This window comes from Nansenia antarctica, assembly GCF_963989245.1.
Source record: "Nansenia antarctica genome assembly, chromosome: 3".
Classification (NCBI taxonomy): domain Eukaryota; kingdom Metazoa; phylum Chordata; class Actinopteri; order Argentiniformes; family Microstomatidae; genus Nansenia; species Nansenia antarctica.
In genome coordinates, this window is record NC_137688.1 from 63,253,873 (window position 1) to 63,276,597 (window position 22,725).

Below are 22,725 nucleotides of genomic sequence, written 5' to 3' on the forward strand. Positions count from 1 at the left end.
ACAGACAGACAGACAGACAGACAGACGGGTACCACCACACATTTTTAGTTTTAACAGTTCTCCCCTTTCGAGCCTTCGACGGCCTCTCTGACAGACCGGCCCGCTCTCTAGACAGAAAGGCACTATTTAAATATTAGTCTGGACCGAGCAGAACGGTGCTTTAAGTCTTCTTATCAGAACCCCCCCCCCCCCCTCCCCCAGAGGTCGGTGCCCCGAACCCAAACACGAGTACAACACAAATACAATATGTCGAATTAAAAAAAAGATGTTTTCAGTCACGCGCAAGTACGCACCAACCCCCCAAATGTGTGGTGAAGAAAAACAAATGATAAAGCTTGTTGTCAAATCAGTATGGCTTTTGTGTGTGTGTGTGTGTGTGTGTGTGTGACGGCGATGGTTCTTATGTCCTGCTTACTCCTCACAGAGGAGGGTCCTGGCCTGTACAGCGGTGGGGTGGGAGGGGGGGGGCAGGTTCTCCAGCACTGGGTTTGGGGGGTTGGGGTCAGGGAGGGGGGGGGGCAGGTTCTCCAGCACTGGGTTTGGGGGGGTCTGGGGGTGGAGAGGCAGACAGCTCTCTGGTCTGGTCTGGTCTCCTTTGACCCAGTTTGGTCTGGTTTGGTTTGGTTTGGTTTAGTCTGGGTCTGGGTCTGGTCTGGTTTGGTCTGATCTGGGTCTGGTTTGGTCTGGTTTGGGTCTGGGTCTGATCTGGTCTGATCTGGGTCTGGGTCTGGTTTGGTCTGATCTGGGTCTGGTTTGGCCTAGCCTGTGTGGGGTAGGTTGTGGAGGTCCAGGGTGGGGGTGGTTGGGGGGTCCGAGGGGGTCTACTCCAGGTCGTTGGTCTTGTCCTTGGCGTCCTTCTTGATGACAGGGAGGGGGTGGGCCTCTGTGTTGAACACCCAGTGGTCGAACGGCAGGTGGTCGTCGTCAGAGAAGAGCAGGAACAGATACCTGGGGGGAGGGAGGGAGGGAGAGAGAGGGAGGGAGAGAGAGAGGATCAGCTTAGCTCAGGTGTGACATGTTGTAAATGAATTTCCTGTTGGGGATTACCTCTGTCAGTTACAAGAGAGCTGATATGACTCTGTGTGTGTGTGTGTGTGTGTGTGTGTGTGCGTGTGTGTGTGTGTGTGTGTCCACCCACAATAGCTAACAGCCTAGCTAACAGCTAACAGCCTAGCTAACAGCCTAGCTAACAGCTAACAGACTAGCTAACAGCTAACAGACTAGCTAGATAGATAGATAGATAGATAGATAGACTTTATTTGTCATTGTTACAGTACAGGTACCAAACAACGACATTTAGGAGGGGAGGCTCCCCTGGTGTTTAGGAAAGGAAAAAGAAACACATTTTGGAAAAAGCATAGATGCATAAAATCACAAGAAGGTAAGGAGCTGGTTTACATCAATAGAGGCTATGTACACAATCCACTGTACTATACTGCACAGATAGTCAACTAGGGTTGTCATATTTCACAAGAAAGTATTTTTTCACATTATTTTAAAGTGACACAGTTTGCAGGCTTGAAAATGTACATGTTTGTGCCTCAGCACTAGCTGCCATACAATCCGTCCGGACTGTCCTGGGCCCAGAACTTAGGCCTTTTCTGTGTTCAGGGCCTTGACGGCCCTGTGGTAGAAGCAGTCCTTCAGTCTGTTTGTCTTAGCGGCCGGGGTCCTGTACCTCCTGTTCGAGGGCAGCTTGACAAAGTGTTCGTGCCCAGGGTGGGTCGGGTCAGCTGTTAGCTGTTAGCTAACAGACTAGCTAACAGCTAACAGCCTAGCTAACAGCCTCGCTAACAGCTAACAGACTAGCTAACAGCCTCGCTAACAGCTAACAGTGTAATCCAGCCAGTAAATAAAGACAGCAGACTGCCAACAGACACACTGCCTGTGTGTATGTGTGTGTGTGTGTGTGTGTGAGAGTGGACCAGAGGTGACAATTGTTCAAATTACAGACAATAAAATCCAGATGATGTCACGCTTATGCTGGGTTACTACGGCAACCTTCATGTCGGAGACCAGAGGGGGAGAGAGAGAGAGAGAGAGAGAGAGAGAGAGAGAGAGAGAGAGAGAGAGAGAGAGAGAGAGAGAGAGAGAGAGAGAGAGAGAGAGAGAGAGAGAGAGAGAGAGAGAGAGAGAGAGAGGAGAGAGGAGAGAGAGAGAGAGAGAGAGAGAGAGAGAGAGAGAGAGAGAGAGAGAGAGAGAGAGAGAGAGAGAGAGAGAGAGAGAGAGAAGAGAGAGAGTCTGATCTCAACAAGAGAGAGGTCCAGTCTCAGACGTCAGTCAGACGTCAGTTTTAACAACACACACACACACACACAGACAGACGCACACACACACACCCCACCGTTGTGTGAGACATTACTACTCTGGCTAGGAGGCTGAGAGAGGAGAGGAGAGAGAGAAAGAGAGAGAGAGAGAAAGAGGGAGGAGAGAGAGAGGGAGAGAGAGAAAGAGAGAGGAGAGAGAGGGAACACTACCCTAACATTATGGTCAAGCACCAGTGAACTCTGAGAGACTCTGTTCGCCAAATTACACCACTTTCCAGTTTAAAAACAGCTCTGGTATAAAGTGGTACACACACGCACGCACGCACACGCACACGCACACACAGTATTAAAGGGGCTCTCAGAGTCGTTTGATTGAAGCATCAGTCACACACACACAGCAGCAGCAGGGTGAACACACACACACACACACACACACACACACACAACAACACAGCTACTACAGACTGACTAGGAGTGTTGTGTGTGTGTGTGTGTGTGTGTATGGGTGCGGGGGGGGGGGGGTATGTCTGTTCACCCTTGCTGCAGTGTGTGTGTGTGTGTGGGGGGGGGATGTGTGTGTGTGTGTGTGTGTGTGTGGGAGAGAATTTTCTCCTTTCCATCTCTCTCCTTTCTATCCCTCCCTCCTCCTCCCTCCTCCCTCCTCCTCCCTCCTCCTTCCTCCCTCCTCCCTCCCCCCTCTCCCTCCCTCCCTCCTCCCTCCTCCTCCTCCCTCCTCCCTCCCTCCCTCCTCCCCTCCTCCCTCTGTCCCTTCCCCCTCATCCTCCTCCCTTCCTCCTCCTCCCTCCCTCCCTCCTCCCTCCCCCCCTCCTCCTCCTCCCTGCCTCCTCCTTCTCCCTCCTCCTCCCTCCCTCCTCCTCCTTCTCCCTCCTCCTCCCTCCCTCCATCCTCCCTCCCTCCCCCCTCCTCTCAGTGCTGTCCTGTCTGAGTCATAGTGACGTAGCCAATAATCAATGGAGCAGAGCGGGGAGATGAGGACAGAGTCTGTGTGTGTGTGTGTGTGTGTGTGTGTGTGTGTGTGTGTGTGTGTGTGGGGTGAGGTCAAACCACAACACTGTGACAAGCCTTCCACAGTCGGAGATCAAAATACACACACACATATATACAGTTAGGTCCATATATATTTGGACACAGACAGAATTTGTGTTATTTGAGCTGTTTACCAAAACATCTTCAAGTTACAGTTATATAATGAATATGGGCTTAAAGTGCAGACTCTCAGCTTTATGGTAAGGGTATTCACATCCAAATTGAAGGAAGGGTTTAGGAATTACAGCTCTTTAATACGTAGCTCCCTCTTATTCAAGGGACCAGAAGTAATTGGACAATTGACTCAAAAGCTGTTTCATGGGCCAGTGTGGGCTATTCCTTCATTGTTTCTTTATCAATTAAGCAGGTAAAAGGTCTGAGTTGACTCCAAGTGTGGCATTTGCATTTGGAAGCTGGTGCTGTATACGCACAACATGCAGTCAAAGGAGCTCTCAATGCAAGTGAAACAGGCCATCCTTAGTGTTATGAAGGCCCACAATTTAGAGCCAGTTAGTTTCCCCAAATCAGCCCTATTTTGCCCTGTTATTTCCTTAATTATTTTCCATACTATTCATGTACGTTTTCATGAAGGTGTATGTATTGTTATTGTAATTGTATAAGTTCTGTCTTAGATTTGTTCAGTATTGTGCAAGCGCCAGATTAGTGGGCGTGGTTTTGATTGGCGTACGTGACTTGATGTATGTCCGGTTGGTATATATAGCTACGGAAGTGGATCTAGGAGGGCGGAGTCAGTGGACACACACCGTGCTGAAGCTGAAGACACGAGTGATTATTGAGTTTGCAACTGTGACCGAGGGCAAACATTAGTAGAATCTAGTTGAATCTCTGTATTTGGTTTCCTTTGCTGCGGAAGACATCTCAACAGTCAACAAGGAGAACGGGAGACTGAGTGTTAATAGTAAATCACTGGCTACCCGCATCGCCGCGGGAGTTCGGAGTTTGGTGAGTTGGCAGCGCTAGCCCAGTTTAGCTGTGTCACCGTTAGCCAGCCTTGCTAGCCGCCGGCTGCTAACGTTGGCGCATAGCGAGACCCAAGCCGGACAGAGCCGTCGCCTCCGAGGTGGATTGCGACCGACCGCTGACACCACCGGAGCTGACCGTGGACCACCGGACCTGAGCCATTCACACCTCGTCGTTTGCTACGAAGACGCCCCTTTCCCTTCAAATTGCAACGTCACTCCCCCCCCTTGTCTGCTGCCTTCCTCGAGTCACATGCGAGCTCCAACCAGGCCTCAACGCGCTCATTTCAGTCCGGGACTCTAAGCCTTTTCAGGCCAGGTACTGTGTGTGAGTGAGTGAGTGAGTGTGTGTGTGGCCGGCGGGGAGGGAGTATATTGGGATGTATATATAATTTGTATAAATAAATGTGTTTGTTCATATTTGATACAGTTGCTGTGTGTTTAGTTGTCTGTATTGTTTAGTTTAACAGCAAATCTAGTATTGGGTTTAAGTATTGTCTTATAGTGTGATTAACTGAGTTATAGCTTGTATTATAATATATGATATATATATAACTGTGATATGCTAGTCTAAAGGGTTGCTGGCGCCCCCTGCCTCTATCCTCCTACACTGCCGATTTAGCTCAGAGTTAGTTAGATAACCAGCCCTTCCTAAAATTCTACAGTCCTTTAGCTACTCCCTGGTTACAATTGGTCCTTCGAGCCGGATAGGTTGTGTAGTGATAGCATGGCTGAGCGCAGCCAACCAGACAAGACAGTTACCCCCCCTTCTCCGCCCCCTGAGCCAGAGCCACGACCACAGAGAGTCCCGCGGTTGCCTCAGAGGTTACAAGAGTATGAGCTTGAGCTCGAAAGCTCACTGAGTGGTAGTGAGGAGCGCACTCCACGGGATACAGTGGTCGGAGAGGCCGAGGTGTCCGCCGGCGCGCGGGTGGCTAGCACCGAGACAGCCATCAAAGAGCACCAGCCTGAGGATGAGATGGCAGAACAGCAGGGTTTTGCCGTAGAAACGGAAGAGCAGGAAGGAGAGGCCCGGTCTGACAGCGCCTGCGGGCGGAAGAGGGAGGGCCTCAGCCTTAACGATCTGCCTCCCAGTACGGCGCGCTCGAGACCTAGCTCCTGCCGTTCAGTGGCTTCCTCCCGGTCCAGGGTTTCCGTGGGCAGTTCTGCCTCTGGGGCGGATAGCATGCACTCCAGAGGGAGTAGTGCCGCGCTGTCAGAATGTATGCGCCAACAGGCCGAGATGGCGTTAGAGCGGGAACGCCTCCAGTTCGAGCGTGAACGCCTCCAGATGGAAGGAGCGGAACGTGCGGCGGAGAGACAGCGCCAGGAGGCGTTAGAGAGGGAACGTGCGGCGGAGAGACAGCGCCAGGAGGCGTTAGAGAGGGAACGCATCCAGTTCGAGCGCGAGCGCCTCCAGATGGAGGGGGCGGAACGCGCGGCGGAGAGGCAGCGCCAGGAGGCGCTAGAACGTGAACGCCTCCAGATGGAGCGCGACCGCCTCCAGATGGCGAGAGAGCAACTGCACGCGGAGAAGATGGAGGAAGTGATGCAGACCATGCGCGACGTGTGCATCAGCAGAGCTCCGTCGGCCCGTAGCTCCAGAGCATCATCCGCACGGCCCTCTCGAGTGCCATCTCCTGAACCCCCCGCCGATGGCTCCATGACCCCCGCCATGACTGTCCAACTACAGGCCCAGCTGACCACCTTGAAGGAAGAGGACCAGGGACCCGACCGCTACGCGGCCCAGAGGGAGCCAGCGTCGCTGCCCGGGAGGGGAGCCATTCCCCAAGAGCGTAGCACACCCCTAGGTCCTCCAGTGAACCAAAAGGCATGCAGGCCGGACACCCAGACCGTCACTCCAGCCCCGATCATCCACTACAGGATGTTTCCCCAGGTGGAGGGACCCAAGTTCCCCTTCTTCAAGGACGAGGACAGGAGCCAGTATGTGGAACTACGCATCTGCCTAGACACGCTCTTGGACGACTCCTGCTCAGAGTCCTACAAATATGCGATTCTCCTTCAGCATGTGAGGAACCCCAGAGCCCACAACATGGTTCTGGCCCATGCCTCCGCACCGACACCTTACACCAGAGCGCTCGCCGACTTGGATGCCCGCTACGGTCGTCCCTGGAACCACGCCCTTGCTGAACTGCAAGCCCTCGAACAGCAGGCCCCCATCAAGGATGAACGGGCGCTGGATGACTTCGCGCTCCGCGTGCACACCTTAGTTGGAATGCTGAAGACGCAGGGCCCAGCTGGCGCCAGCGAGATCAACAGCACCTCCAACGTAGAGCGGCTGCTCCGCAAGATCCCACGCTTCCGGCAGGAGAGGTTCCGGCGACAGCAGCGCGTTCGTAACCCCGGGAAGTTGGGTCTGAGCATGGCTGCCTTCGCGGAGTTCCTACTGGAGGAAGTGCATGACACCAACGTAGACGCCATGAGTTACGCTGAGCCGAAGAAGGAGAGGGAGAAGGGAGACCGCTGGGACAGGCCGAGCTCGAACAGAGGACGCCCAGTAGGAGTGCTGCACACGGAGGAGGAGCCTCGGAGAGAGAGGAAAGCCCGACCTGAGGGAAAGGATTCCTCTCAACCCCCTCAAAAGGGACGGAGAGGTCCACCGCCATGTCCGTACTGCAACAGCGAGCACTGGTTCAATGAGTGCAGTGACTTCAACAACCTGAGTACCGAGGCCAAGCAGAGGTGGCTCGAGGAGAACAAGAGGTGCTGGAACTGTGGGCGCGACCATCTGGCTAAGAACTGCACCTTGAGGAGAAAGTGCAACCGCTGTGAGGAGGTCCACCTCAACATCCTACACGAGGTCTCCCTCGCCAGGTCCACGGAGGGCACCAGAAGCCCTAGGTCCGGTAGCGCACCGGAAGAGGAAACACCTGTCTACTATCTAGACCCAACCCAGAGCAGCGGCTCCAAGGTCCTACTGAAGGTGGTGAAGGTCCGACTTCACCACAACAACGCTGTGTACGACACGTACGCCGTTCTAGACGACGGGTCGGAACGGACCATCCTTCTCCAGGAGGCAGTGCGCCAGTTGGGGCTCCAAGGGACTGAGGAGAAGCTGACTCTGCGCACGATACGTCGCGACCTTAAAGAGGTCACCGGGGCGAGAATCAACTTCTCTATCTCCCCGGCGGGGCGGCCGTCGGACAGATATCGGCTTCAGAATGTCTTCACCGCAGACCAGCTAGCGCTCTCCCGCTACGACTACCCCCTGGAGAGATTACGCGCAAGATATTCCCACCTACGGCGAGTAGACCTACATCCGATAGAAGGAGCGGAGCCAACCCTTCTCATCGGCTCGGACAACGCTGCACTGATCGTGTCGCTCCGTCCTCCGCTGAGAGGACCACGAGGCTGCCCGATGGCTGTTAAGACTGCGCTTGGGTGGGCCCTCCAAGGCGCTACCGAGTGGAGAGATAGAGACGGGAGAGCTACGTCATCCCTCCATGTCCGAACCGAAGAAGTGCAGACCATCAACCGCCTTCACACCAGTGTGGACTCCATGAATGCGGCGCTACTAGACAACGTCCAGAAGCTGTGGACGCTAGACGTTGCGCCCTACAAGAATGAGAAGCTCTACGTACGGTCAAAGGAGGACGTCTACGCCATAGACCTCCTTAAAGCAAAGACAGTGCGTATCGAAGTCCAGGGCGTGAAGAGATACGTCACACCACTACTCCGAAGAGAACCCATGCCAGAGTTTCGAGTATCCCCTCGAACCGTCCTACAGTGTCTGACCAGCACTGAGAAGCGTATGAGGAAGGACGAGGTCCTTGCTGCTTCTTACAGAACGGAGATGAAGAAACTGACGGAGTCCGGTCTGGTGAAGAAGCTTGAGCCAGCCGAGGCGAACCAGAGTGCCGAGTCTTGGTACCTCCCGCACCACAATGTTCACCACAACGGGAAGAACCGAGTGGTCTTCAACTGTAGCTACCAGGTGGGGAAGCTCAACCTCAACCACTATCTTCTCCCTGGTCCAACCTTGACCCCAGCCCTCTTGGGAGTTCTGGTGCGATTCCGTCAGCAGCCGATCGCAGTCAGTGGTGACATTAAGCGAATGTTTCACCAGGTCAGGATGTTGGAGGAAGACAAGCCACTCATGAGGTTTCTCTGGAGAGAGGACCCGAGCGACCCCGACCCCTCTATCTACCAGTGGGAGGTGCTACCCTTCGGGACAACCTGCAGCCCCTGTTGCGCCACCTATGCGCTACAGACTCCCGCCGCGCAGGAGACGGCACCTCCTGGAGTGTTTGACGCCGTCCATAAGAGCTTTTACGTGGACAACTGCCTCCACAGTTCGAAGACAGCCACGGAAGCCCGTCAGCTAGTCCAGGACCTGCGTGCTCATCTCCAGGAGGGTGGATTTGAGATCTGCCAGTGGGCCAGCAACGACCCGCAAGTCATCAGAGACCTCCCGAAGGAGGCCACCTCGACCAGCAGCGAGGCTTGGGTCTCTCACTCACCAGATGATGCTCAGGAGATGACACTCGGACTTATCTGGCAGTTCCAGACCGACACTCTACGCTATCGCAATAAGCCTGCCAAGCCCCAACGCGTCACGATGAGAACGATATACAGCACTCTAGCGAGCCAGTACGACCCACTGGGATATATCGCTCCCTTCACGACGATGGCCAAGGTGCTTGTCCGGGAGCTGTGGGCCCAAGAACGAGGATGGGACGATCCTCTGCCTCGTCACCTAGAAGAGAAGTGGAAAGCCTGGGAGCAGGAACTTCCCACTCTCCAGCACATCAAGCTGCAGCGGAGCTACTTCCCTCCCTCCACGGACCTAGAGAGGAGTGTCATCACGCTACATGTATTCTGCGACGCCTCGGAGATGGCGTACGGGTCCGTGGCATACGTCAGAGCGGCAGAGCTTGGAGGTGAAGTCCACGTCTCGTTTGTCCTGGCGCGTTCCCGAGTGGCGCCGAAAAAGCAACAGTCCATCCCAAGACTGGAGCTGTGTGCTGCCCTGAACGGCGCGCAACTGGGAAGGTTCCTGCTCGACGAGCTCCAGCTACCTCTGATGAGCGTCACCATGTGGTCAGACTCAACTACCGTCCTCCAGTGGTTGAAGTCCAGCTCATGTCGGTATAAGGTGTTCGTGGGCACCCGAGTCGCAGAGATTCTGGAGTTGACTGAGGTGAACTGCTGGCGTTATGTAGACACCAAGAGGAACCCTGCTGACGTCATCACGAGAGGGGCAACTCTCCAGGATCTGGCTGAGCCCCACCTGTATCACACGGGACCAGACTTCCTACAGGAGCGGGAGTCAGAGTGGCCAGCCACGCCGGCGTTAGCAGAAGACAGAGAGGACAAAGAGCTGCGTAAGACGTTGTTCTGCGGAGCCACCCAGGTCGTAGACCCTGAGACTACTCCGGGAGAGGAGTGTGAGACGCTCGAAGAGCTGCAGAAGAGGATGTTCTGCTCCAAGGCCGGTCTACCCCTAGATACTACGCTCAGCGCCGAAGATTACACCGCGGCGGAGCTCCTGGTGCTGCAGAGTGCCCAACAGGATGCCTTCTCCCGAGAGCTGGAGTGTCTCGAGAAAGGGAAGCCGATCCCCTCGGACAGTAGACTCCGCGGCTTAGCTCCAGAGCTCGACGGTGTTCTCATTCGCGTGGGTGGCAGACTGCGCCGCGCTCAAGATCTAGACCTAGACACGAAGCATCCCATCGTGCTTCCCACTAAGCATCAGGTCACCAGATTGGTCATCAAGCACCATGATGACAAAGTGCAGCACGCGGGTGGAGAGCGTGTCTTCGCGGAGGTACGACGGAGATTCTGGATACTCCATGGACGGGAGGCGGTACGGAGATATCAAAGGTCCTGCTCGGACTGCCAGAGGTGGCGAGCCACGCCGCCGCAGCCCATGATGTCCGATCTGCCCGAGGACCGGCTGCGACTGAGACAGGCTCCGTTCCACTCTACTGGGGTCGACTGTTTCGGGCCACTCCTAGTCCGAAACCGGCGAGCCTCCGAAAAGCGGTGGGGCATCATCTACACGTGCCTGACGACGAGAGCAATGCACCTTGAAGTTCTGCACCAGCTCACAAGCGACAGCTTCCTCATGTCCTTCAAGAGGTTCACCTCCAGGCGAGGGACCCCTAAGACCCTCCGGTCGGACAGAGGCACCAACTTCGTCGGTGGTGAGGCCGAGCTGAGGGCGAGCTACGCTGCGATGACTGAGGAGGCCCGTGACAGACTCGCCTCCCAGCAAGTGAAGTTTGAGTTCAACCCCCCAAATGCTCCACACTTCGGGGGAGCCTGGGAGCGGGAGATTCGCTCAGTAAAGAACGTCCTACGTACCATTCTCGGACAGAAGGTGCCTACCGATGAGGTGCTCGAGACTGTACTAGCAGAGATTGAGGGCATCTTGAACTCCCGGCCCCTAGGCTATACCTCCAGTGATGTAGCAGATCTGGATCCCATTACGCCCAACTTCTTGCTGATGGGGCGGCGAGACTCTGCACTGCCTCAGGTAGTCTACGACCCTGCAGAGCTCACCGGAAGAAGATGGTGGAGGCACAGCCAGGTGCTCGCGGACCAGTTTTGGAGGCAGTTCATACTGCACTACCTGCCGACCCTGCAAGTCAGGCAGAAGTGGACGAGGGAGAGAGACAACTTGTCCGAAGGTGCCGTGGTACTGGTGATCGACCAGTCCCTTCCACGCGCCGCCTGGCAGACAGGCAGAGTGACCAAGGTCCTGCCGGGTCCGGATGGAAGGGTGCGGACGGCCATCGTGGACGTTGGTGGTCGCACTTACACCCGACCTGTGGCACGCCTGATTGAGCTCCCTCAAATTACAAAGGACACTATCACCTCATACCTCACGCTGCTAGAGCAGCCTAGCCAGTGTGCCTTCCATAGTTAAATGAAACCGAGGGTTTCATGGGGCGGCTGTTATGAAGGCCCACAATTTAGAGCCAGTTAGTTTCCCCAAATCAGCCCTATTTTGCCCTGTTATTTCCTTAATTATTTTCCATACTATTCATGTACGTTTTCATGAAGGTGTATGTATTGTTATTGTAATTGTATAAGTTCTGTCTTAGATTTGTTCAGTATTGTGCAAGCGCCAGATTAGTGGGCGTGGTTTTGATTGGCGTACGTGACTTGATGTATGTCCGGTTGGTATATATAGCTACGGAAGTGGATCTAGGAGGGCGGAGTCAGTGGACACACACCGTGCTGAAGCTGAAGACACGAGTGATTATTGAGTTTGCAACTGTGACCGAGGGCAAACATTAGTAGAATCTAGTTGAATCTCTGTATTTGGTTTCCTTTGCTGCGGAAGACATCTCAACAGTCAACAAGGAGAACGGGAGACTGAGTGTTAATAGTAAATCACTGGCTACCCGCATCGCCGCGGGAGTTCGGAGTTTGGTGAGTTGGCAGCGCTAGCCCAGTTTAGCTGTGTCACCGTTAGCCAGCCTTGCTAGCCGCCGGCTGCTAACGTTGGCGCATAGCGAGACCCAAGCCGGACAGAGCCGTCGCCTCCGAGGTGGATTGCGACCGACCGCTGACACCACCGGAGCTGACCGTGGACCACCGGACCTGAGCCATTCACACCTCGTCGTTTGCTACGAAGACGCCCCTTTCCCTTCAAATTGCAACGTCACTCCCCCCCCTTGTCTGCTGCCTTCCTCGAGTCACATGCGAGCTCCAACCAGGCCTCAACGCGCTCATTTCAGTCCGGGACTCTAAGCCTTTTCAGGCCAGGTACTGTGTGTGAGTGAGTGAGTGAGTGTGTGTGTGGCCGGCGGGGAGGGAGTATATTGGGATGTATATATAATTTGTATAAATAAATGTGTTTGTTCATATTCGATACATTGCTGTGTGTTTAGTTGTCTGTTAGCTAATGCTAATGCTAATGCTAATGCTAATGCTAGTAATGCTAGTCTAAAGGGTTGCTGGCGCCCCCTGCCTCTATCCTCCTACACTGCCGATTTAGCTCAGAGTTAGTTAGATAACCAGCCCTTCCTAAAATTCTACAGTCCTTTAGCTACTCCCTGGTTACACTTAGGCTGCAAAAACAACCAAAAAATCTATCAGAGAGATAGCGGGAACATTAGTAGGGGCTAAATTAACTGTTTGGTACATTCTGAGAAAAAAAGAGCACACTGGTGAGCTCAGCACCACAAAAAGGTCTGGACGTCCATGGAAGACAAGAGTGGTGGATGATCACAGGATCCTTTACATGGTAAAGAAAAAAGCCCTTCACAACATCCAGCCAAGTGAAGAACAGTCTCCAGGAGGTAGGCATATCATTATCCAAGTATACCATAAAGGGAAGACTTCACATGAACAAATACAGAGGGTTCACCACAAGGTGCAAGCCATTCATAAGCCTCAAGAATAGAAAGGCCAGATTAGACTTTGCCAAAAAAAACATCTAAAAAAGATCAACCTGAAGAAGGAAAAAAGTATGGAGAAGGCTTGGAACGGCTCATGATCCGATGCATACCACATCATCTGTAAAACACGGTGGAGGCAGTGTGATGACATGGACAAGCATGGCTTCCAATGGCACTGGGTCACTAGTGTTTATTGATGATGTGACAGAAGACAGAAGCAGATGGATGAATTCTGAAGTGTTTAGGGATATTCTGTCAGCTCAGATTCAGACAAAATTGGACGGCGCTTCACTATACAGATGGACAATGACCCAAAACATACTGCATAAGCAACCCAGGAGTTTTTTAAGGCAAATAAGTGGAATATTCTGCAATGGCCGAGTCAATCACCTGATATTAACCCGATCAAGCATGCATTTCACTTGCTGAAGACAAAACTAAAGGCAGAAAGACCCACAAACAGAAAGAAAGACCCACAAACAAACAACTGCAGACAGCTGCATCACAAAGGAGGAAACCCAGGAGGAAACCCAGCATTTGGTGATTTGGTCCATGGGTTCCAGACTTCAGGCAGTCATTGCCTGCAAAGCATTCTCGACAAAGTATTCAAAATGAACATTTTATTTATGATTATGTTCATTTGTCCAATTACTTTTGAGCTCCTGAAAATAGGGGACTGTGTATAAAAATGGTTGCATTTCCTAAACGTTTCATACAATATTTTTGTTCAACCCCTTGAATTAAAGCTGAAAGTCTGCACTTCAATTACATCTCGATTGTTTCATTTCAAATCCATTGTGGTGGTGTACACTGTACAGAGACAAAACTATGGAAATTGTGTAACTGTCCAAATATTTACGGACCTAACTGTCCACACGCACGCACACACGCACCTGGCCTGGCCCACAACTCCCCCCCACCCCCCCCGGCCTACAACGCCCCCCCCCCCCTGGCCCACAAGCCCCCCCCCCCCCGCGTAGCAAACATTACAATCCTGAGCTGTTTGATGTTCAAACAGACTGGAAGCTGTCATGGAGTACCAGGGAGGGGGAGAGAGAGAGGGAGGGGGGGAGAGAGAGGGCGAGGGGGGAGACAGGGAAGAGAGAGGGAGGGGGGAGAGAGAGAGGGAGGGGGGAGACAGGGGAGAGAGAGGGAGGGGGGAGAGAGAGAGGGAGGGGGGAGACAGGGAAGAGAGAGGGGGAGTGGGGTGGGGTTTGTTTTGAGGGTATGGTGATTGCAATATGATTGCCCTGACTGTGTGTGTTTGTGTGTGTGTGTGTGTGTGTGTGTGTGTGTGTGTGTGTGTGTGTGTGTGTGTGTGCGTGTGTGTGTGCGTGTGTGGCCTGACTTGATCTGTCTGGACACTCAGACCTCTGTCTCACCCATGATGCAACACCGTGACAGACGAGAGGACCAGGGTTCTGCCTGCCTGCCTGTAGAACTGTAACACTGCAGTCTTAGTGCAGTCTTAGTACAGTCTTAGTAGTCTTAGTACAGTCTTAGTAGTCTTAGTACAGTCTTAGTACAGTCTTAGTAGTCTTAGTACAGTCTTAGTAGTCTTAGTACAGTCTTAGTACAGTCTTAGTGCAGTCTTAGTGCAGTCTTAGTACAGTCTTAGTACAGTCTTACTGCAGTCTTAGTACAGTCTTAGTGCAGTCTTAGTACAGTCTTAGTACAGCCTTAGTACAGTCTTACTGCAGTCTTAGTGCAGTCTTAGTACAGTCTTAGTACAGTCTTAGTGCAGTCTTAGTACAGTCTTAGTACAGTCTTAGTACAGTCTTACTGCAGTCTTAGTGCAGTCTTAGTACAGTCTTAGTGCAGTCTTAGTACAGTCTTAGTACAGTCTTACTGCAGTCTTAGTGCAGTCTTAGTACAGTCTTAGTGCAGTCTTAGTACAGTCTTAGTACAGTCTTAGTACAGTCTTACTGCAGTCTTAGTACAGTCTTACTGCAGTCTTAGTACAGTCTTAGTACAGTCTTAGTGCAGTCTTAGTACAGTCTTAGTACAGTCTTACTGCAGTCTTAGTACAGTCTTAGTGCAGTCTTAGTACAGTCTTAGTACAGTCTTAGTGCAGTCTTAGTGCAGTCTTAGTACAGTCTTAGTGCAGTCTTAGTACAGTCTTAGTACAGTCTTACTGCAGTCTTAGTGCAGTCTTAGTACAGTCTTAGTACAGTCTTAGTACAGTCTTAGTGCAGTCTTAGTACAGTCTTAGTACAGTCTTAGTACAGTCTTACTGCAGTCTTAGTGCAGTCTTAGTACAGTCTTAGTGCAGTCTTAGTACAGTCTTAGTACAGTCTTAGTACAGTCTTACTGCAGTCTTAGTACAGTCTTACTGCAGTCTTAGTACAGTCTTAGTACAGTCTTAGTGCAGTCTTAGTACAGTCTTAGTACAGTCTTACTGCAGTCTTAGTACAGTCTTAGTGCAGTCTTAGTACAGTCTTAGTACAGTCTTAGTGCAGTCTTAGTGCAGTCTTAGTACAGTCTTAGTGCAGTCTTAGTACAGTCTTAGTACAGTCTTAGTACAGTCTTACTGCAGTCTTAGTGCAGTCTTAGTACAGTCTTAGTACAGTCTTAGTACAGTCTTACTGCAGTCTTAGTACAGTCTTAGTACAGTCTTAGTGCAGTCTTAGTGCAGTCTTAGTACAGTCTTACTGCAGTCTTAGTACAGTCTTAGTACAGCCTTAGTACAGTCTTAGTACAGTCTTACTGCAGTCTTAGTACAGTCTTAGTGCAGTCTTAGTGCAGTCTTAGTACAGTCTTAGTGCAGTCTTAGTGCAGTCTTAGTGCATATATATATACACACACACACACACACACACACACTGATATTGTTTGGGGAGTAGAAGAGACACTCAATCAAATGAAACGTTATTTGTCACGTACAGAATCCAGCCGTACATAAAATAATCTATGCTAGGACCAGGGGGAGGCACTATTTACAGTAGAGAAACTGCACAGGGGGGTAGAGGTGATGAAGAGGTCTGTACAGGGGGGTAGAGGGGATGAAGAGGTCTGTACAGGGGGGTAGAGGGGATGGAGAGGTCTGGACAGGGGGGTAGAGGGGATGGAGAGGTCTGTACAGAGGGGGTAGTGGGGATGAAGAGGTCTGTACAGGGGGGTAGAGGTGATGAAGGGGTCTGTACAGGGGGGTAGTGGGGATGGAGAGGTCTGTACAGGGGGGTAGAGGTGATGAAGAGGTCTGTACAGGGGGGTAGTGGGGATGAAGAGGTCTGTACAGGGGGGTAGTGGGGATGAAGAGGTCTGTACAGGGGGGTAGAGGTGATGAAGAGGTCTGTACAGGGGGGTAGAGGTGATGAAGAGGTATGTACAGGGGGGTAGTGGGGATGAGGAGGTCTGTACAGGGGGGTAGAGGAGATGAGGAGGTCTGTACAGGGGGGTAGTGGGGATGAGGAGGTCTGTACAGGGGGGTAGAGGGGATGAGGAGGTCTGTACAGGGGGGTAGAGGGGATGGAGAGGTCTGTACAGGAGGGTAGAGGGGATGAAGAGGTCTGTACACGGGGGTATAGGGGATGAAGAGGTCTGTACAGGGGGGTAGAGGGGATGAAGAGGTCTGTACAGGGGGGTAGAGGGGATGAGATGGTCTGTACAGGGGGGTAGAGGGGATGAAGAGGTCTGTACAGGGGGGTAGAGGGGATGAGGAGGTCTGTACAGGGGGGTAGAGGGGCTGAAGAGGTCTGTACAGGGGGGTAGAGGGGATGGAGAGGTCTGTACAGGGGGGGTAGAGGGGATGGAGAGGTCTGTACAGGGGGGTAGAGGGGATGAAGAGGTCTGTACAGGGGGGTAGTGGGGATGAGGAGGTCTGTACAGGAGGGTAGAGGGGATGAGGAGGTCTGTACAGAGGGGTAGAGGGGATGGAGAGGTCTTTAGGAGGGACTGTACAGGGGGGTAGAGGGGATGAAGAGGTCTGTACAGGGGGGTAGAGGGGATGGAGAGGTCTTTAGGAGGGACTGTACAGGGGGGTAGTGGGGATGAAGAGGTCTTTAGGAGGGACTGTCCAGCAGGGTAGAGGTGATGAAGAGGTCTGTACAGGGGGGTAGAGGGGATGAAGAAGTCTGTACAGGGGGGTAGAGGGGATGAGGAGGTCTGTACAGGGGGGTAGAGGGGATGGGAGGTATGTACAGGGGGGTAGAGGGGATGAGGAGGTCTGTACAGAGGGATAGTGGGGATGGAGAGGTCTGTACAGGGGGGTAGAGGGCATGGAGAAATCTTTAGGAGGGACTGTACAGGGTAGTGGGGATGAGGAGGTCTGTACAGGGGGGTAGAGGGGATGAGGAGGTCTGTACAGGGGATGGAGAGGTCTGTACAGGGGGGTAGTGGGGATGAGGAGGTCTGTACAGGGGGGTAGTGGGGATGAAGAGGTCTGTACAGAGGGGTAGAGGTGATGAAGAGGTCTGTACAGGGGGGTAGTGGGGATGAAGAGGTCTGTACAGGGGGGTAGAGGGGATAAGGTCTTTAAGAGTGACAGTTAAGATGTAGCCTGAATAGATGTTTCCTGTCAAACAAGATGACGAGGTAATTCAATGCAAGATGTGTGTGTGTTTGTGTGTGTGTGTGTGTGTGTGTGTGTGTACCTTAACAAGAATGTCAACAAACTGATAGATTTTCTGTCAACATCAATCTCACCATCTGTGATTCAAGGCTTATGTTTTATTTACAGGTTTTCCTGAGCAGAATGAGACAGTGAGGAGAGTGTGTGTGTGTGTGTGTGTGTGTGTGTGTGTGTGTGTGTGTGTGTTTGAATGTTTGCGTACTCAGTCGTGTGAAAAACATCCCATGAAATATTAAGTTATTTTTTTAAGAAATATGGACATATAAATATTTTATATTCTTTCAAACAACATCTGTAGATAAAGGTGATGTAATTGAACCAAAAAACAATGAAAATGTAACGTTCATCAATAAATAAATGATAACAAAGATGTCAGTTCCTACTGAGGAATATGTTAGGACAGCCTATGGCCTAATAGCTGGTATCGCCCCATTTGACTGAAATAACCTCAATTAGACCACCAGTAAACACTAGTCAACACCAGTAAACACTAGTAAATACTAGTAAACACCAGTTAACACTAGTAAACACTAGTAAACACCAGTAAACACTAGTAAACACCAGTAAACACTAGTAAACACCAGTAAACACTAGTAAACACCAGTAAACAGGGACCTACCCCCCTGTAGTTTCCTAGAACTGTCTACCAGTCTCTGACATCGACTGGGAGAACCCCACTCCGACCATGCAGAATTCCTTCAGCTGTGTGATGTTGAAGGGGTGTCACCTCTCAGTAGGATTAACACTAGAAGAGCCGTGCCTATTTTACCTACTATCTTATTGTTATGAAGGCCCACAACTTAGAGCCAGTTGGTTTCCCCGGGTCGGCCCTATTTTGCCCCTGTTGTTTCCTTTATTATTTTCCATATTATTCATGTACGTTTTCATGAAGGTGTATGTATTGTTATTGTAATGTTTATGTATATGTTTGATGACGTGGTATATCCGGGGTGTGTCCGTGACCCGGATGCTGTGTCCGTGACCCGGATGCTGTGTCCGGTTGATATATATAGGGACGGAAGTGCTCTGTGCGTCAGTGTGACGAGAATCAGAGTGATGAGAGTAACGAGAGTGAGAAGAAGCAGAGAGAACGAGAAGTCGATCTAAGATGGCGGAGTCAGTAACACGCACACCGTGCTGAAGCTGAAGACCTGAAGAGTGATTATTGAGTTCACAACTGTGATAGCCCGTTTAGCTGTGTCCCCGTTAGCCAGCCTTGCCAGCAGCCGGCTGCTAACGTTGGACCAAGCGAGACCCAAGCTGGACAGAGCCGTCGCCTCCACGAGTGGATTGCGACCGACCGCTGACTCCACCGGAGCTTACCGTGGACCCCCGGACCTGAGCCCTTCACACCTCGTCGTGGACTACGAAGAAGCCCCTTTCCCTTCGAGTTGCTACGTCACCCCCCCCCTTTGTCTGCTACCTTCCTCGAAGCACATGCGAGCTCCAACCAGGCCTCAACGCGCTCCTTTCAGTCCGGGACTCTAAGCCTGTTCAGGCCAGATACTGTGAGTGAGTGAGTGTGTGTGTGGCCGGCGGGGAGGGAGTATATTTGGGATGTGTATAATTTGTATAAATAAATGTGTTTGTTCATATGGGATACCGTTACTGTGTGTTTAGTCGTCTGTTAGCGAATGTTAATGCTAATGCTAATGCTAATGCTAATGCTAATGCTAACGATAGTACTGCTAGTCTAAAGGGTTGCTGGCGCCCCCTGCCTGTATCCTCCTACACTGCCTATTTAGCTCAGAGTTAGTTAGATAACCAGCCCTTCCTAAATTCTACAGTCCTTTTAGCTACTCCCTGGTTACAATTGGTCCTTCGAGCCGGATAGGTTGTGTAGTGATAGCATGGCTGAGCGCAGCCAACCAGACAAGACAGTTACCCCCCCTTCTCCGCCCCCTGAGCCAGAGCCACGACCACAGAGAGTCCCGCGGTTGCCTCCGAGGTTACAAGAGTATGAGCTTGAGCTCGAAAGCTCACTGAGTGGTAGTGAGGAGCGCACTCCACGGGATACAGTGGTCGGAGAAGCCGAGGTGTCCGCCGGCGCGCGGGTGGCTAGCACCGAGACAGCCATCAAAGAGCACCAGCCTGAGGATGAGATGGCAGAACTGCAGGGTTTTGCCGTAGAAACGGAAGAGCAGGAAGGAGAGGCCCGGTCTGACAGCGCCTGCGGGCGGAAGAGGGAGGGCCTCAGCCTTAACGATCTGCCTCCCAGTACGGCGCGCGCGAGACCTAGCTCCTGCCGTTCAGTGGCTTCCTCCCGGTCCAGGGTTTCCGTGGGCAGTTCTGCCTCTGGGGCGGATAGCATGCACTCCAGAGGGAGTAGTGCCGCGCTGTCAGAATGTATGCGCCAACAGGCCGAGATGGCGTTAGAGCGGGAACGCCTCCAGTTCGAGCGTGAACGCCTCCAGATGGAGGGGGCGGAACGCGCGGCGGCGAGGCAGATGGAGGGGGCGGAACGCGCGGCGGAGAGGCAGCGCCAGGAGGCGCTAGAACGTGAACGCCTCCAGATGGAAGGAGCGGAACGTGCGGCGGAGAGACAGCGCCAGGAGGCGTTAGAGAGGGAACGCATCCAGTTCGAGCGCGAGCGCCTCCAGATGGGGAGAGAGCAACTGCACGCGGAGACGATGGCGGAAGTGATGCAGACCATGCGCAACGTGTGCATCAGCAGAGCTCCGTCGGCCCGTAGCTCCAGAGCATCATCCGCACGGCCCTCTCGAGTGCCATCTCCTGAACCCCCCGCCGATGGCTCCATGACCCCCGCCATGACTGTCCAACTACAGGCCCAGCTGACCACCTTGAAGGAAGAGGACCAGGGACCCGACCGCTACGCGGCCCAGAGGGAGCCAGCGTCGCTGCCCGGGAGGGGAGCCATTCCCCAAGAGCGTAGCACACCCTTAGGTCCTCCAGTGCACCAAAACGCATGCAGGCCGGACACCCAGACCGTCACTCCAGCCCCGATCATCCACTACAGGATGTTTCCCCAGGTGGAGGGACCCAAGTTCCCCTTCTTCAAGGACGAGGACAGGAGCCAGTATGTGGAACTACGCATCTGCCTAGACACGCTCTTGGACGACTCCTGTTCAGAGTCCTACAAATATGCGATTCTCCTTCAGCATGTGAGGAACCCCAGAGCCCACAACATGGTTCTGGCCCATGCCTCCGCACCGACACCTTACACCAGAGCGCTCGCCGACTTGGATGCCCGCTACGGTCGTCCCTGGCACCACGCCCTTGCTGAACTGCAAGCCCTCGAACAGCAGGCCCCCATCAAGGATGAACGGGCGCTGGATGACTTCGCGCTCCGCGTGCACACCTTGGTTGGAATGCTGAAGACGCAGGGCCCAGCTGGCGCCAGCGAGATCAACAGCACCTCCAACGTAGAGCGGCTGCTCCGCAAGATCCCACGCTTCCGGCAGGAGAGGTTCCGGCGACAGCAGCGCGTTCGTAACCCCGGGAAGTTGGGTCTGAGCATGGCTGCCTTCGCGGAGTTCCTACTGGAGGAAGTGCATGACACCAACGTAGACGCCATGGGTTACGCTGAGCCGAAGAAGGAGAGGGAGAAGGGAGACCGCTGGGACAGGCCGAGCTCGAACAGAGGACGCCCAGTAGGAGTGCTGCACACGGAGGAGGAGCCTCGGAGAGAGAGGAAAGCCCGACCTGAGGGAAAGGATTCCTCTCAACCCCCTCAAAAGGGACGGAGAGGTCCACCGCCATGTCCGTACTGCACCAGCGAGCACTGGTTCAATGAGTGCAGTGACTTCAACAACCTGAGTACCGAGGCCAAGCAGAGGTGGCTCGAGGAGAACAAGAGGTGCTGGAACTGTGGGCGCGACCATCTGGCTAAGAACTGCACCTTGAGGAGAAAGTGCAACCGCTGTGAGGAGGTCCACCTCAACATCCTACACGAGGTCTCCCTCGCCAGGTCCACGGAGGGCACCAGAAGCCCTAGGTCCGGTCGCGCACCGGAAGAGGAAACCCCTGTCTACTACCTAGACCCAACCCAGAGCAGCGGCTCCAAGGTCCTACTGAAGGTGGTGAAGGTCCGACTTCACCACAACAACGCTGTGTACGACACGTACGCCGTTCTAGACGACGGGTCGGAACGGACCATCCTTCTCCAGGAGGCAGTGCGCCAGTTGGGGCTCCAAGGGACTGAGGAGAAGCTGACTCTGCGCACGATACGTCGCGACCTTAAAGAGGTCACCGGGGCGAGAATCAACTTCTCTATCTCCCCGGCGGGGCGGCCGTCGGACAGATATCGGCTTCAGAATGTCTTCACCGCAGACCAGCTAGCGCTCTCCCGCTACGACTACCCCCTGGAGAGATTACGCGCAAGATATTCCCACCTACGGCGAGTAGACCTACATCCGATAGAAGGAGCGGAGCCAACCCTTCTCATCGGCTCGGACAACGCTGCACTGATCGTGTCGCTCCGTCCTCCGCTGAGAGGACCGCGAGGTTGCCCGATGGCTGTTAAGACTGCGCTTGGGTGGGCCCTCCAAGGCGCTACCGAGTGGAGAGATAGAGACGGGAGAGCTACGTCATCCCTCCATGTCCGAACCGAAGAAGTGCAGACCATCAACTGCCTTCACACCAGTGTGGACTCCATGAATGCGGCGCTACTAGACAACGTCCAGAAGCTGTGGACGCTAGACGTTGCGCCCTACAAGAATGAGAAGCTCTACGTACGGTCAAAGGAGGACGTCTACGCCATAGACCTCCTTAAAGCAAAGACAGTGCGTATCGAAGTCCAGGGCGTGAAGAGATACGTCACACCACTACTCCGAAGAGAACTCATGCCAGAGTTTCGAGTATCCCCTCGAACCGTCCTACAGTGTCTGACCAGCACTGAGAAGCGTATGAGGAAGGACGAGGTCCTTGCTGCTTCTTACAGAGCGGAGATGAAGAAACTGACGGAGTCCGGTCTGGTGAAGAAGCTTGAGCCAGCCGAGGCGAACCAGAGTGCCGAGTCTTGGTACCTCCCGCACCACAATGTTCACCACAACGGGAAGAACCGAGTGGTCTTCAACTGTAGCTACCAGGTGGGGAAGCTCAACCTCAACCACTATCTTCTCCCTGGTCCAACCTTGACCCCAGCCCTCTTGGGAGTTCTGGTGCGATTCCGTCAGCAGCCGATCGCAGTCAGTGGTGACATTAAGCGAATGTTTCACCAGGTCAGGATGTTGGAGGAAGACAAGCCACTCATGAGGTTTCTCTGGAGAGAGGACCCGAGCGACCCCGACCCCTCTATCTACCAGTGGGAGGTGCTACCCTTCGGGACAACCTGCAGCCCCTGTTGCGCCACCTATGCGCTACAGACTCACGCCGCGCAGGAGACGGCACCTCCTGGAGTGTTTGACGCCGTCCATAAGAGCTTTTACGTGGACAACTGCCTCCACAGTTCGAAGACAGCCACGGAAGCCCGCCAGCTAGTCCAGGACCTGCGTGCTCATCTCCAGGAGGGTGGATTTGAGATCTGCCAG

The 22,725-nt window shown here is 53.3% G+C and overlaps 1 protein-coding gene across 1 annotated transcript in view; it reads right to left on the minus strand.

The window, feature by feature from the left end:
- Positions 1 to 317: 317 nt before the first annotated feature.
- Positions 318 to 22,725, minus strand: part of man1a1 (mannosidase, alpha, class 1A, member 1) — a 135,836-nt gene continuing 113,428 nt past the window's right edge. The window contains 1 exon segment of the mRNA XM_080526510.1: positions 318 to 948. Coding sequence (XP_080382636.1) covers positions 822 to 948 — 127 coding nt within the window. The 3' untranslated portion in view covers positions 318 to 821.